This window comes from Chroicocephalus ridibundus, chromosome 7 (genome assembly GCF_963924245.1).
Source record: "Chroicocephalus ridibundus chromosome 7, bChrRid1.1, whole genome shotgun sequence".
Taxonomy (NCBI): Eukaryota; Metazoa; Chordata; class Aves; order Charadriiformes; family Laridae; genus Chroicocephalus; species Chroicocephalus ridibundus.
The window spans coordinates 24,744,986-24,762,303 of NC_086290.1; the positions used below are offsets into that span (position 1 = coordinate 24,744,986).

At 36.4% G+C, this 17,318-nt stretch overlaps 1 protein-coding gene across 2 annotated transcripts in view; it reads left to right on the forward strand.

Annotated features, from left to right (window-relative positions):
- Positions 1-14,206, forward strand: part of GAD1 (glutamate decarboxylase 1) — a 36,167-nt gene extending 21,961 nt beyond the window's left edge. For both annotated transcript variants that reach the window (XM_063341180.1, XM_063341181.1), the window contains exons 13-17: positions 3,205-3,283; positions 4,875-5,024; positions 7,418-7,525; positions 8,242-8,331; positions 9,945-14,206. In XM_063341180.1, coding sequence (XP_063197250.1) covers positions 3,205-3,283; positions 4,875-5,024; positions 7,418-7,525; positions 8,242-8,331; positions 9,945-10,118 — 601 coding nt within the window. In that variant the 3' untranslated portion in view covers positions 10,119-14,206. The remainder of the gene's footprint in view (positions 1-3,204; positions 3,284-4,874; positions 5,025-7,417; positions 7,526-8,241; positions 8,332-9,944) is intronic.
- The last annotated feature ends 3,112 nt before the right edge of the window (positions 14,207-17,318 follow it).

Below are 17,318 nucleotides of genomic sequence, written 5' to 3' on the forward strand. Positions count from 1 at the left end.
ACTACAGAAGAGAACAGTGATGTACAGCTGAGTGAAAGGTAAGTTTTCAGCAGATTTGAAGGAGGGCAAGGATATTGCTTGGCAAAAAGGAAGGGAGATTGTTCTATTAATAGCTTTGAAGGGATCAAAAGTCTGGGAATGGGTGAAGGAGGATTTAAGGGGAAAAAAAAGTGCAACAGCATGACAACCTCTGAAATGTGGGGCTTTAAGAACAGCAGTGAGAAATGAGGAATCCAGAGAAGGTGTTTGAGCATGAATGCCTACCATGGGAAGCCATGGCATGGTGGGAATTTGTAGAGATTCTCTCCTGAAAGATGTTTGCAGTTATTTCCAGAAAATAAGGAGTATGTGTTTTACCTGAAAATGAGTGTTCTGGAAATGAAAGTTCATAAATATATATATATATGCTTGCTTTTGTATTGCGCATTGAATACAAATATATATTTGTATTCAACAAAGAGAGGAACACATGGTAGAGACTGAATTAGCAGCAATTTTTAGGGGCAAATTTCAGTACCTGTAAGGCTGGAAAGGTCTATGATAGCACAGAGCTGATAAAAGTTCTGCGGTGCCAGGCAGAAGACTGAGGGAACTTACAGGGAGGCAAGCAAGAGCCACAGACAGTCACCGCATCTCAGAGTGAAGGGACCAGAGTTGGTGCCATGTGGGGATTATGTGAAGCAAGCAGGAATCTCTAGTAGAGGCCAGAGTGCAGGCTGCAGAAAAGAGTGCACACGTACCCCCAAGCACATAGTCCAGGTTACCAAGATACCCACTCAGAGCAGAAGCCAGACTTTATTCAACAATTAATTGAACCAAAATTAAGAAGGCAAAGCATTTGTGTTGGAAGTGATAGCAGAGTGAGAGCGTGACCCTCCCCCCAGCCCTTACAATTCATACTCAGGGGGAGTCCCACGTGTAGTATTTGGCACAGATGTTCCCATATCTGATGATGACAAGGCTGTAGTCTGCAGAAGATGCTATATTTATAACCCTGTGGGTGTGTTTGTCCCTAGATTTCCTCTGAAACTGCTCTGTCATAAAAGGCTGCCCATCTGCATAAAAATCAGAAAAGCAATGAAGAATCAGAAACACCATATCTTTGCCATCATCGCAGACATCAGCTTTGAGGGAAGCAAAAAAGATTTGAAACAAGCTCTACCCATGTACTCTCAAATTAGCACCAAATTGCTTCCTCGAGTCAACTGTGCTGAGAGCGGGCTCTGTGTAAAGGCATAAAATGAGAACAGTGAGCAATGTTCTTCCTCAGGGAAAACAAACTTTCCTAGTGGTGGGCATCTCATACAGTAAGTGAGGAGCAGGTACAAGATAAAGAATAATGTACAGAAGGACTGGTAGGAAAACCACGTGGACCATTCTGTCACAGGGACAGCCATGTGTGGTGTGGCAGGAGTACTCTGAAGTAGCAGAATCGTATCCACCCCTGCCCAAAACAATTTGCAGGTCACTCATGTTACGGCAACATGTCTAATATGAGGTCAGCATTGTAAAATTATTTCCTTAAGCGACACAGGTTTGGTCACAGTAGTTTGGCACACCTTTTTTGACCTGAGGTCAACCCAGGGGTGCTAATTAAGACCGTAATCTTAAGCAAGTATAGAAAGCAGCCGGCCGTGAAGCGTGATATTATTTCTTTTCTAGTCAGCTGTATGGATCTTTAAACGTGGGATGGGGCCCACATGTCCTCCCGCATAATTGCCTGTCACAGGCTCCAGCTGGGCTCTGTGGCTAACACTTAGGCCAGACTTGGCCAGCCAGGACCACGGGCGAGCGAGGACTGGCGTGCTGCCACCATACAGAGTGGGATTGCCTGTGGTAGGACAGCCTCCGCCTGGCTGCGCAGGGTAGAAAGTGACGTCTTCATGTTAAATTAAACCTTATGCTCCCTGCAAAAATGGCTCGAAACCGTCTTTGTTTGGAACCCTGAAAATTAAATAAATGTGCAAAACTGAAAACTGTAGCATTCTCGAAAGGAAATGAGCTGTTATATAAATTCCTGTTTCTTGACTACTCCATATGAACTATTAGTGACATTTTTAAAAGATAATTGCCTCCTAAGTCTGAGCTGTATACCTGCTGGTTTGCGCTGCCTAAACCGGAGATTCTAGAGGGATGATGAGCTCTCCAGGTATAGCACAGGCTGCACTGTTCTTCTGGCTGAGAGGTGCTACAGGCTAACCAAGCACAGAGACTGGAATTGTATCTGGAATCTTTATGGAATTAGTGGTCCTCAGACTGGGATGAAAGGGTCATTGTGTTGCTCAAAACAGAGGAACTGTGGTTGTGCCTGTGTTCTCTGATAGCAGGGGGTAGAAGCGGAGGAAATATCTTTGAATTTTCCTTCAACCGCATTGTAAGAACACACGCATAATTTGTGAAATATGATTATACGCTTTCCTTCTCTGGAACACACAGTGAATCAAGGGGACATTTGGTAATTAATTATTTAGGGTGAAGAGGTCAACGGATGTGCAATGTTGGCACGTTTATTTTAGCATCATCATTAAACTGTCTTGGACAATATGTTAAAAGTACAGAACATCTCATCTGTTTGGCTAGTAAATTAGCTGATCTTGGGCATCCACCTGTGCTTACACGTAAAAAGTTTTAAGCTTTACATACAGAATTGTAGGATTGTGATGTAAAATTTTATAGCCTTTTAACGGTCCATGGTCTTGACAAGCTAGTACAGAGAAGGCCTCTTGTGGCTTTAGCTGGAAAAGCAGATAAGCATGAGGAGTGTATTCTTTCCTTTCTACTTTTCCAGCAGTTGTTCAGTAAAGAACTCTATTCTCTTAATTCTCTGACATCCCCCCAGTCAGTACCTTGAATTGATATAACCTGTCAAACTGGTTTTGTTAGTTTTATTAGTGCTATTTCTAGAAGTGGAGCCTTCTGGGGGTGAAGTTACTATATCCGCTAATCAGCATAGTCTGACACTAATTATCTGGTATTAGTAATTAGTAATAATTAGTAATCAGAAGCTAATCATTGCAGTGTTAACGCAAGAAAAATTCCTTTCCCGGACAGTATAGCTGTGAAAGGAGACAGTAATGATCTCCATAGTGAAATCATCATGGTCAAAACTCCCTACATTTCCAGCTGAAAGCAAAAAACAAAGGCAACTGCTTCAGGTCAAGTTTCTGTTTTCCAGACCTATCTGAATGTGTAATTTTTTTGCAGAGCCAACTCAGTCACTTGGAATCCACACAAGATGATGGGAGTGTTGTTACAATGTTCTGCCATCCTTGTCCGAGAGAAGGTCTGCCTTATATCTAATAATTAATCAGTTAAAAAAAAAAAAGTAAATATCAAGCCCTACTTTTTAAGAGAGTAGTTTAAAATCTACTTAATTTCAAAAGTTCTTTTGGCAGGAATAATTGTGTGGATTTACATTGTGTTTAGGAAGTTGTTTTATCTTTTCTGGGTTGTTTTTTTTTAGTTTTGTTTTGTTAAAGATGTAGACAATATGGGTGAGATCTTTAGCTGTTGAATCTTTGCGTATTCTAACAACAACCCTAAAGCCATGCTAACATACTTCATCTGAGCATCTCCCCCCATTGCTTCTATGATACACTGAACATACACCCTTGGTCTTAGTAATTGGTCACAGTTTAAACTGCTTAAATAAAAAACAACTTTTTTACCTTACACAGTGGTTTAAAAGTTTCTCAGTTCTGTTGAAAAAAAAGCCACGCTGCTTTTATTATGACTCCATATATCTTTTTAGGGCTTTCTTCTAGGTTCTTCATTGTCATCAATGAAAGTGTGGCCAGTGCCTTAATTCTTTTAAGCAATATGTATTTTCTTTAGATGATAAAAATCCCCACATCGTGTCATCTGCGGATAGGACTAATTCTGTTGTCTACTAATTTCTGGCATGTCAATTGCTACTAGAAGAGGTTAGTTGAAGAAGTGGTCCCTGTGTATAGAACTGGGATGAAGAAGCTGTGGGTTCCAGCCGTAAGGTCTGCCATTGCCCTTCCAGGTGACCCATCTCTGAACGGAAGACTGCGGCATTTATTTCCCTTTATAAAACACTTTGACACCTGTTGGAGGGAAGCACCAGCCACTATTTACTGGCATGCATGCTTTTTATACTAACTATTGCAGATTTTGGCAACATTTTTTATTCTCTGTATGAGAACCTTGATAGGTATTTTTGTATTTAACAGCTACACCAGTGTCTTTGAGCTTCTTCAAAGAACCACTAATAAAGTCTAAAGGAGACACAAACCATTTTAGAAATGTCACTCGTGTAAGACTTCTGTGTAACACACAGAAATTTGCTCCTCTGTGTTTCCTTCAGTGAAGGAATTTACCAGTAATCTGTAGGTTTCTATTGCTCTGTCGACCACATTTATTTGTAAGCAAAAAATGTCTGGTTTAGGTCATTTGTATTTATATTTATCACTGACGTTAAGTGTCATAAAGCTGGACAATCTATAAAGTTGAAGCTTTCAGTTACTTTTTTTTCTTCATTTTCTGTAGCTATCCGCTGCAGTGAGAAGACTACAGCTTTGTTCTAGTATTTAACACATCAAAAATTTAAGTCTTAAGAACACAGCCTTACATAGTAGACAAACCTAAGAATACAAGTTAATCTGAGAATGTTTTTTCAGGTGTGGGTATGTGGGTATGTAAAACCAATGGCTACTCAGGGACTTCTAAGAGAACCACCTTAGGTTATGAAATTATTTTTGTGGCTCAGGTTTACAAAACAAGGTCAGTATTTCATAATTTGGCCCACTAAAGAACAATTCTTCTGTATATGTTTGAAATACTTTTTTTTATATATATTATTAATGTTTCATATGCATGTATGCCATATAAGTACATATTTTTCATTACAGGGTATACTTCAAGGCTGCAATCAGATGTGTGCAGGCTATCTCTTCCAGCAAGACAAACAGTATGATGTATCCTATGACACCGGAGATAAGGCAATACAGTGTGGTCGACATGTGGACATTTTCAAATTCTGGTTGATGTGGAAGGCAAAGGTAAATAATAAAAGTTCAGCTCAAAAATCAAAAATGTATTTATTTGATTTGTAACTCTCACGTGATGGAATGCTTTTTTTTATTTAACATAAATGTTTCTATAACTACAGTCTCTAAACACACAGTTATCTGAGTATTAAGTCAGAAAAGAACCATTTGAATCGTAGAACAATGTCAGCCATCAATAAATTCTACTGGAAATTAGAAGGAAGGTTTAATTCACTAGATGTATTTTACAGTAAAACCAGTGAGGGCACAACACCAAAATGGTCTTTTGTTGCGATCCTATACACTTATATATGTATTTTATGACAGGTTACCCATAGCAGCAGCAGAGTAGACTTGAAGAATTACAAGGGTCCTTTGAGCATCACATTTCAATACAAAGATTTTATAAGCAACTTTGAAATCAAAGCCTTTTTCTTAAGAAGCTTTGCCCAGCTGGTGATTTGACAGTTGTTTCCCTGCTACTACTGTGGTATGCCTGGGGGACTGAATTTAAGCATGGGTTTACATACAGGCTCACGTGTTCACAAAATGTGGATCTGTGTAGTCCAGAAAACACATTTAATTTTTATTTCTTTACCCGCAGTCATCTTACTACTATTTTCCTTGCTCTCCTGCTGACAAAATGGGAATTCAGTTGGGTAACCGGTCCACGGTCTAGTCTTTTCTTATAAATCTGACATTAAATCTAATGGTGAAACGTACAATCATAAACCAGCTTTCACTTTGGGTGAGAGTTAGATAGCAATCGTAAATAACCTGTGATGATAGAAGATGTTTTCATGCAAATTTTCCCAATATTGAAGACTGAGGGAAGAAAGTAACAGAACTTTAGACATACAGTTACTTTTAAACAGGTTGTAGAGTTGACATTATTTATTTTAAAAAGTACTTCAGAAAAAGAAACACAACAACACAAAACACTTGTAACAGGTAATAAGACTACTTTAGTAATCAGCAAAGGTTTGATTACCAGGCTAAGTACTTTTCAGCTCAGACTCAGTTCTTCCTCCAAAATAAACAATTTTGGTACTGTAATCCAGGAACGTGAAACTACTTATGACACATTAGAATCAGACTGTGACTAGCGACTTTGAAGTGTGTTGTTTATGGTTCTAATTACCAAGTGCTGACTACAGACACCACTAAAGCATGGACTGAATGTTTTTTCTAAATACCAGCCAAACACATTTTGTTAAAACTAGCATGCTGATTCTACCTCTGCTGTTATATTCACCTGCTAAACTGACCTCACTAAAGAAGTAGAGCACTTCACAATAAAAAAAAAACAATACAGTGGAAACCATAATGGATAGGGGTCAGATTTAAAATTCAGGAGTAGGATATTTGTGGATGTTATTCTTTAAAAATAATATAGAATAAAATTGCTAAGTTGATCTGCATATCTAGAATTTAAATTTCTCCAGAAATTAGTTACTTTGAATTTCTGTTTAGTCTTGAGACAGATTCTGATTTCTTGGACCTGAGTTCTCTGAGGTATTGGATAGAAATTGTTTCTAGCAGATTGCATGATTATTTTACAAAAATTTTAAGAAAACAAAATATTACGAGCTGTGGAAATTTTTCCTTCGGCATTTGCCACCATGAGTGATCATATCCTTGTCCTCAAAGTAGAAATATACAGCCTAGGTCCAGAAGTATTCTTGTGACTTTACTTTCAGTTATTTTATTTAGTTCAAAGAACTTACCCCAAATAAACAATAATTTAACAGTGTACTTGTCTTTCTTACTTCTTCATTCATGTACAAAGTCTTGTACTTTTAAAAAAAACCAAACAACCCACAGCTTCCCCCCCCCCGCCAATTTATTAGCAACATTCATCTACTTTTTCTGGGATTCTGATCTTTCAAAACAAATCAGATATGACAAAAGATCAGTGGGTAGGCAAATTATTTTTAGCAAACTTATTGCAGGCTTTTGTTTGCTGACTTATTAAAATGTAAATTTCCTGCAAACTGTTCAGAAGAAATAAATTGCTTCCCAACTCTTACCCTTTCAACTGAGTTCCCATTCCATGTTCCCAGTCTTTCAGCAAGAGCTGGGAAGCCAAGGCTTAATATTCATAATATTTTTGGAAACCGAAAAAAGAAAAAGGGCTAAAAATAATCTATTAACAATATCAAAGGCCCTTGTTATTATCACAATAAATTCTCTTAAAACGAGACCAAACCCAAATATTGATTACAGTAAGGCCACATTTAGCCGCTTTTGTAGTGTTGATTAACTTTACTTTTAAATTACAAAAATAATATTGCTAAATGTTTTCTGACTGAGAATATTTAAGAGTGAAGCCTATCTGAAAAGATGATTGCATTGGAGGAGGAAAAATGGCCATATAATTAATATTTACTTTCTTTTTAAAACAGGGTACAGTAGGATTTGAAAATCAGATCAACAAATGCCTGGAGCTGGCAGAATATCTCTACACTAAAATCAAAAACAGAGAAGAATTTGAGATGGTTTTTGAAGGGGAGGTAAGTTTTCTTTGTTTAACCTGTGTGTAGGAGCCAAATCTGTATGGCATTTCAAAAACAGTCTCCACGCTTCTCACAGGTCTTCAAGGCAGCTATGCAAAACTGCTCTTATTTTCTAAAGACCTACATGACTATTGGCATCTGGGTAGCTTTTTGGCCAAATGCATGTGATTTTATAGCATGAATGTCAGATTTATTTCCTGTCCTTCTCTCCTGCAGAGGACTTCTCAGTTTAGAGCATGAAGACTACCTTAATACCATCTGCTCATGCTGAGATTCCATGTTATAACATACATAACTGAGAATCTGCTATTTTTGCTGTATGTTCTGTTGCTGGCGCCACTGCATAAGCTCTTGGTTGATAGAATAAAAAATATAATTTGTCTCTCTGTTTACTAAGAAAAGGAAAACTGGGTTGCTCTTGCAGTGATCCTGGAAAACAGATCCTTATAAAACTGCATGAAGGTGAAATATATTTGCACTTCATTAGCACCCTAAAACATTGTAAATGGGACAGTGTATAGGGAATCTAAGACAGCAGATGCCACCAGCAGTACTGCAATACATTTATTTTGTTTTAACATGCAGAACTAGGAAAGTTAATACTATATTTTGTCCTCCATGTCTCTGCTAAAATATACTACTGACTAGCCTTTAATGTGTGATTGATCTGTATTATTCTGTTTATCGACGTATGTGTTTGGTTCTTTTTGCAGCCGGAGCATACAAATGTATGTTTTTGGTACATTCCGCCAAGTCTCAGGGGCATGCCAGACTCTGATGAGAGAAGAGAAAAGTTACACAGGGTATGTGGCTTACGTTAAATGCAAAAATACAGCCTACTTTCAAACCAAACTATTCTGTTTATTAAAAAAATTTATCTGTGTGTTGGCACATGTTCCGTATTTTGGGACATCCATTCTCCAATTGCTTGTTATGACTTTGATATTTCTTCACCTTTGTCTCCTATTTATACTGAGGCTGAAGTCACATTTCCCCTGTAGAACCAGATACAGAACATAGTCATTCTTTGTTTTGTATCACTTCTATACTCACAAAAGCATTAGGAATCTTTAAAAAGGAGCGAGGTACAAAGACGTCCCAGTCCTGTTTGAATAGGACAGCATATCAGCAAGAGAAACGTAAGGGTAATCATTTGAAAATGCTGGCACAGGTAAAGGACATGGAAACCTGTAAGTCCTCAGGTCTTTATTTTGATTTTAAATGTTCTTGGTTAGTCATGCATTAATGCGTTTCAGTGAAAATGACTACCATTTGGGATAAATTTATTTGAAGACAAAATAGAGGGAAGTGAAGGCATTGTAGAGCCACCACCAGGTCAAGTACCATGTTACTTAGGACTTGGGGGAAGTGAAATACATTAATTTTGTAGTAGCATTTTAGACAGACAGAAGTGGAATGAAATACATTCAGGAGGCAAAAGAATGATTTTATAGTTGGCAAAACGAATTGCAATTTTTTTCCTGTTTGGGAAGGGAGAAGAACGGGCAAACTTGGGAGGTTTTGTAGATTATTTTATGTCTGCATCACACTGGGGAAAGAGAACGGAAAAGAACAGAAATTCCTGGGTCAACTAGTGACATGTTAGATAAAGAAATTGCCAAAACAGAGAGAAAAGAGGAAGATAAGACTGGGAAGAAGGGTGAAATGTTTGATTTGACCCTGTTAAATGTCAGAGGATATCATAAAGCATCCTACAAAACAGTGTAAGAGCTGGACATCTGACCTTGGAGAGAGAAGGTCTGGATGGCAAAACTGGGCTCAGTCAATACAAAATAAGATTGTCAGAACATTATTCCTTGTAAATTAAAGTGAGGAACTGAGATTGTAGTAAATGCATGGTACTGCAAAACTACTGGAAGGTTTCCATGGCTTATGCTAGTGGAGAATATTCTTTCTGAAATAAGTCTTGTTGAAAATTTTCCATTGTGTCCCCACACCTCTCCCTACCCGCCTTCTGGAAAATGACTTTGAGAATGCGTAATATTCTAATGGAAAATGTCCGTTCCCCTCAAAAAGGTGCTTCTGGAGTAGGTTTTCATCAAAAGACAGAAAACAATTCTTCATGACAAAAATCTTCAGCACAGAGAAATGACGTGTACATTTAATAGATAAAATTATTGCATAATGAATACTCTAGAATGCTATTAGTCTTTTAATAAAAAAGATGGATATTATTGTAAATTTTCCTTTAGATAGCCATTCTTACATATTTAGTTTTTCAAGCTTTTTCTCTTACAGATCTTTTTATAAAAAACTAGTGTCTTTTTGATTTGTCCATTTATTTTTTCCAAATTAAGAAATGTTGTGACATACCAAGAAAGGATAAAATTTTTAATTACTTTTCTCTCTCTCTCTCTCTTTTTTTTTTTGTTTATTTTATTTTTAAATTATAAAGGTGGCACCGAAAATCAAAGCACTGATGATGGAGTCAGGTACTACCATGGTTGGATATCAGCCTCAGGGCGATAAAGTCAACTTCTTCCGAATGGTCATCTCAAACCCAGCAGCAACTAAGTCTGACATTGACTTCCTCATTGAGGAAATAGAGAGATTGGGGCAGGAGCTGTAGGACAGTGGCTGAATTATTTATTTCTCTAATTCACTGTTTTCCAGCACTGGCTATTTTTTTAACCCAGTTCTGCAGAACATGTTTTAAGGAAATTCTCTTTCTGTAAGTTCCAATCTCCTAAGACATCCTTAAACAAAACAACTATAGGCTACTGAACCATATACGTGTTGGTAGATCATATTACTGAGGGAAAATGTATTAACTTGAAGTTGAAGTACTATTGACTCTTACATTGGTCTTGTTTATTGTAGTCAGCAGGAAAATAGTAAGTACTAAAATAGCAAATTAAGAACTCTGCACAGTATATATGTACAGTATAAATAAATATATATATAATTATATATATATATACATACATATATATATGTAAAGTGGTTATAAACTTAGATCTAAACCACAGCATGTTTTCCACTTTAAGAGAATTAACTTTTCCTTCAACAACTGATGATGTGGATAATGTGCTACAGATTTTTCTGCCAGGTAAAACTAGGCGTATAGAAACATTTCTAAAATGTAGATTCTTAGGAGCTAAATAAAATGTATAACAGTATTAAATCTTATTGTTGGTGCTTCTCTCACGTACAAAACAGCAATCTCTAACAGCACCTTTGAGTAAAATAGTTGTATTTCCCCTTTAGTGTCACATCAGGGGATAATAGTAGCAGAGTCATTGTAACAGGTATATTATTGCTGTATTTTTAGAAGTTAATTTGTGTAGATTGTGTATATTATTGTTAAATGACTTTGTGTAAAAGGATTTAAATGTAATAGTTTTACAGCAAGATAACTGTTGAATTGTAGGTATATGAAATATTTGCTTATTTATATGCAGAGATTTACCATGCTGAAGAGTTGTCTTGTATTTTCTTCCATTTGTAATGTATCCTATTTATATATTATTGAAGTTCAAAATAATGTTTATGGTATTTTAGTGTCTTTGTGAGCCAAAGAAAAAATACAAAAATATTAGTTGACACTTTCATTTAAATCCTAGTGCCCTTAAAATAATAACTTACAGATAATTTTACTGAATATAAGGAATTCTAACATTGTGTATAGACTGTCAAATGATGAGATCCCTTTAATCTATTAGAATTTTCAGTTTTATTTATTGTAATGTCAGACTGTCTCTTCAGTGTTCTGAATGCTTTTCTAGTGACTATTGGTTGCTAACCAAGGCCCCTGTTTTTGAGTTGTATTTCAGGACTAATCTCTATGACCATTTTAACTAAATTCCGGGGGAAGATTCCTGAAGGTCTATAGCATTTCTGTGGGAGTTTTAATCAGCATCATTCTTTTAGTGAAATGGAATTCACTATGTGTTTGGAGCTTATAAAATAAATAAATACAAAAGTAATCTCAGAATCTTTTAATAGAACTGCCTTGTCACAACAATTTCAACTGGCTAGGCTTTTCATAGTATAGACACTAGAATCAGCCGCAGCTTGTTCAGTTTTAATCATTAGATAATCAATACTACCGAGTGGAAAACTCCATGCTGGAAGCGGAGTAGTGGAACAAAATGAAGACTCAATAACCCTCTGTCTACTGAGTTGCTGTCATGGTGACAAATAGAATATGCTAATTTCAAATCTCTTCATACACGATTCTATGGCTATCTTCTATGCAAGTCAGTAATTAATTGGTTTTTCTTTTTCTTTTTCTTTTTCAAATCAGTAATTAAATTAAATTATTTTAGAAACATTCAGTGAAATGCAGTCACGCTATGCAGTTTTCGCAGCCTCTCTGCTCCCCCTCAGCCCTGTGGAAGGACAGCTACAGCCGGGAGAGATTTCCATCCTGCAGGTCCCATTGGTTCTCTTCTGAGGATGCTGTCTCACATCTTTGGCTGGGTCAGAGCAGGGAGAAGGAAGAAACTGTCATGGTAAATGCCATATCATATAGCACAGTCTTTCCGGCTTTTCATAGGACTATTGCTTATCCCTCTTCCATAACCTTCCGTAAAACTTTTTCTTAAATTATGAGTTGAGTCTAAAAATTGTTGTAAACTTGTCACTGTCTTTTAGATTTATGACCTTCAAAATATTATCTACATTGTTACTTTTATGCCATGAAAGCCCCCAGTAATCTCACCAGCAGAGTATTTCTTTCATTGGGTTATTTTCCTCAAGACAGTGTGGTTTGTTTCTTACCGCCTTGATCTTAAACCTCATTCTTCCTTAATTATAACCCTGTCTTATAATATAATTATAAGACATCTTAGCATGTCTTCAATACTTAACATTTCCTGATTGCTGTATGACCTGAGGCCTGCAATACAGAAGTAGGCAGCGTGAACATTGACTTTAGTACCAACTTCCATAATGTTAAATGCCATTCTTTATAGATACCAGCTATTCATCAAAACTAGAGGGCCTCTCATCGAGAGCTGTTTTCAGAGTACAAAAAGAAGTTTGTTTTGAAGAGGAGACGTGTCACATTTCGATTTACAGGCTTCTGCCAGAAATCAGGTCTCTGTCACTGTTTTACTTATTCAAAGGGCAGCTACAGAAGATTGAAAGATTTCCCTCAGTCCTTGTTGTTTATGAGATACAATATGAACTAGTACAATCAATGCAAAGATTATAACTGCTGACCTAGCTTTTATGTCTTCCGCACAAGCAGCACCATGGTCCTTGTGATTTCTTCAACCAGTTCTTAAGTGGGAATTTCTGACTTCCTCTACCTCCCTAGTCAAGATATTTCAGCAACTAAAGATCCCAACTTATCTTTAATCCTCTAACCTTAATATTTTAACCTCATGCACCTTGTATCCAGATCATCATCTCAACATTCTAATAATAATTTATTGTATTTGAAATGTTATATCTTCTAGAAGCACATAAACTAGGTAAAGAGAATCATCCTCATGTAACTGGTCATGAAAATACAGGAAAGACCATAATATGGCTTACTGAACTGCATTCATACAGCAAGCCTTGGACAGTCCTGTGACGTAGTCAGAAATAGATCTAGAGCTCTTTAGGACATGCACAATGTTTTGCTCACTGCTGCTTCATTTAATAGAGCATCTCGTGTTTTGGAAGTCAAAAGCATCAGAGGTTCTACCTATTCCCATTGATGGTTTGCAGCTAGATGGGAATAATGGAACTCCTGCCTGTTTCAGGGCTGAGAGAGTTAAGACAGTTAACACAGAGGTGTTTTCTCTAAAGACAGGGGATTTAAATTTATCCTCCTACCCTCTGCATTTTATCTTGCCTTTCTGCAGTGTTGTGTCTTGACACAGATGATACCCACAATTAGATTTTTGCAAAGTTTTTGATTCTAATATCAGACTCTGGAGTGTTTCCCTATTACACGTACCTGCTTCCACAGGCACAGGGCTCATATTAATTTCCGATTTGGTTAGCTGATTTTAACAGAGCAGTTATGGTCATCAGTGAGAAAACTCATCTGTGTTTTCTTCTCAGTAGGTAATTTTCATCTGAGTAATATGTTACAGCTTCTCAGACAAAAGCTTACCTGGAATTTTCCTGCTTTTTAATCCATACACTGTTGACTGTGAGAGATCAGGAAGTATGGATATGCAGAAGTGTTGACTAATTCAAAGCGTTGCAATTCCAGGTGAGTAATTTTGGTTTTCTGAGGTTTAAAGTATAGTCTAAGGTAGCAATTTTGCCTTTAAAATCACATGGACAATCACTGTAATTTTGTGTGGGTGAATGCAGATCAAACAAACAATAGGCAAGATCTTACCTGAATATGTAGCTGCAGTGCTTATTAACTGATGTAATTTATTTGTAAAAGACTGACCATTAGATAAAAATCAACAGCAGCTGTTGATTTTGAATGAGAAAAATTCTGATTGTATTATTAAAGGTACTTTGTAGAGAAGAAAGTTAGATTATACCATTCACGGCAGACAGACGGAACCAGGGGCCTTGGGAATAACCCAGGATTTTAAAATCATCGTTGACTTAGCTCATAATCTGTTTTTTGAATGGTGACAAATACGAAGAGATTTTTTAAACAGAATCTCTGTTTTGTGGTTTAAGAAATGTTGAAGTTATAAAGAAGATATGCAATGCAGTTTTAATTTTTCAATAAAAGTTGATCTTAAAACTGTCTGATTTGTCTCATATATTTCTTGTGAGCTCTTTTGATTCCTTAAGAATATGAGACAAAAGCTGTACAACGTTATCCCTCACATTAAAAACAACAAGGCAAATGCTAAGGCTACTCTTTAGTTTTAATTGTGAATTGTACCAACACAGACTGAGGAAGAACTGCAAGCTCTGAACCTTGATCAGTTTGAACAAGGTTGTCAAGACATTAGTACTGTGCAGAAATGCTAAAAAATAGAGAATCTAAAAATCTTTTCTTATGGTGTTCTGTGTGGTTTGTGAAATCCCCATCCAACTTACACAGAGGACTCCAGAAAGTAAACAGGAACTTTGGAATGGGTTAAAAGAATAAGATCAAGTCCTTGTGGTAAAAGCCCTGCTATTTAATCAGTGGATTTATTCATAAAACTTATTTATTGTAAGCAGATCTTACTCCCAGGAAGACCTGAATACATGCTTAACTTTGTACACTTTGTAATGCCACTGGTTGATCTCGGTGTTTGTTTCTTAAGCACATTTAAATCTGCACACAATCAGAACTAGGATATTTTTATGCAATCTAAAATCTACTTGACTGAGAAAGCACTTTTCTGTATGTAAAAAAAAAAATGCAGGACAGGGCGAGGCCTAAAGGTGTTTTGAATAGTGTCATGTTTCAGCACTTCTGTGCTCGTCTGGCAAGAAATGATACAGGGATGGCAAGAGGAGCCCTCACGGTCACACAACATTACAACAGGATATACGGGGCGCCTGATTGCAAAAGCACTTAAAGTTTGCGTGGCAGAAGATGTGTGAGTATTCGTACCACAGCCAGTTAGAACTGGGTTTCTTTGTTCAGCCACTTTTGTATTAAGCATTATAACGCACAGTCCTTTACAGTAAAAATGTTTCTTTGACTCACAAATAAATGAGATACTGGCAGCTTTCTTTTATGAGTAAATATGTTTTGTAAGAATAATTTTGTAAAGGTGTACAAGGGAAGCCTAAGCTTGCCACCGCAGGAGTTGATGGGAGGATTGCTGCTGATTGCTTGAATCAATCTTTCCCATTTTCAGAAATAAAAGACCATTTCCTAATAAAACAGAATGACACCCTAAGTCTGAAATACTGAAATTCTTATCTTCTCTAAAAAAAGGCTATACATAGTGCAGTAACACCAAACAAATTAAGTGTATCTCATATAGAATCATAGATGTCTTAAAATACATCAGAAACTGAATTTGAACACAAAATAGTTGAAATGTAAAATTTATAAGAATGCCATAACTTCAGGGAATTTTTTTTTCCCTAACTGGACTTGAGTGAAGCATAATAATTAGAAAATACAAGTTTTCCCTATGTAAATATAGTATGAATTAAAGCTTTTGTGGCAAAGCTTTATGATATGTAGCACATGATATGTGTCTTTATCCATCTATACATGATATATACTTGATATATATAATGTATAACAGGAAAAAGGTGATTAAAAATTTTGGATTCTATACCATATTTTGGGGCAATGTGTCATTCTATTATGGGTGTTAAAATATTTTTAATTCTTTTTTTTTGGTATAACCAATATATTGAAAAATAAGAGTACCTTTTGAATTCATAAAAGTATAAAATGATTTTTTTTTTAATGATATAGACAAATTCTGATTAAGTACTGCTTTATGCATTATCCGTAGAACTGTCATTGATTTTCACAGTATGTAATACATTTTATTTTGATTGCTTTAGGGTAGGATGAACATCCTTCAAGTAGGATGAGTTTTCCTAAGAACAGCTTTCTTTCCAAGTTAAAGAACTTTATGCAGCAAACGAGGCATGAGGGAAATATATGCTGCAAAGAAACTTGTTAAATCCATTAGTGTAGCATGCAAATACTACAACGTAAAGCATTAAAAATTATGCAAGATGATTTTATCACATGCGAGTAGCAGGGAATGTACAGCTTACATACACTGCTCAATAAAATGTTAGGACCGCAATGGGACTGTTTGTAGTTAGATACAGCTCGGTGTGGTCAACAGAATTACATCTGCCTGGATTTCTTCTTTAGTGTTTTATAATTTGCAAATTTTGACAGTTATGCTTAGGGTGATGCTACATGAATCTGGAGTACTACTCACTCTGGAACTGCGAGTAAGCTGGTGAAGAGGAAATGAGAAGATGCGAGCATTGACTGAAAGCAAAGGTTAAAGGAAGGATGGCTCCACGACACGGAAGGGTTTGGCTTTCATTAGAGCATTTGGAAGTATCAGGCTTCTGGACAAAGCAGAATTTAAATTATGGTCAGAATAAAAGATAAGATGCAAGCAGAAGTTTTTAAGTAGACCTGGTAAAGAAAGAAAAAAAAATATGGTTCTCTGTTTTAATAGATTTGTCTACTGAGGAAAAGTGGAGCATTGTTTAGTAGTGATGGTAATAGAAAAATTCGAAGATAAAATATTACACACCTTGATCTATATCTGTTATTTATTAGGTAATCTGTTCAGCATCTGAATATAATTATTTCAGACTCAATAATTATACTTTTTATGTGTATTTGTGAGTGTATTTATATTTCTTGATATAGAACACAAGGACAAGCATGCACATACTCAGTGTGTATCAGAAAAAAATTAAGTCTTGCATGATGTTGACTGTTTTGTGTAGGACTTTTCAGGACATCTGCGAAGATTCTTGAAGTATAACATTAAACAAGTATATCATGAAGGAAAGAGTAAATTGTTTTCTCATACCTTTGAAAGTATGTGTGCGTGTTGTGTATGGATATGAATGATTAGATCTCTGTCCTGTGAAATTCTTAAATTGTATGCCTTTTAACAAGAGACCGGTCTAGTTCATCCGAGAACGGTTGGTTTGAGGCAGGAATTACTGTGTGGAAATTTTGGCCTTGTTTTATGTGGAAAGGTGTTGTGCCACGACAGCGTGAGTGAAAATATGCCAGAGCATTGCAGGCGATAGGAAATGGAGAAAAAGTAAATTTAATATTTCAAGAAAGCCGAGAAAAATGTCACTACAAGCAAAATCAACAAAGGTAAGGGCAATTATTTTAACTTAGAAGCCTGTCATCTGTGACTACGATGCAAGCTGATTTGAAGCCATATCCACTTAGCAAGAGTTTGGA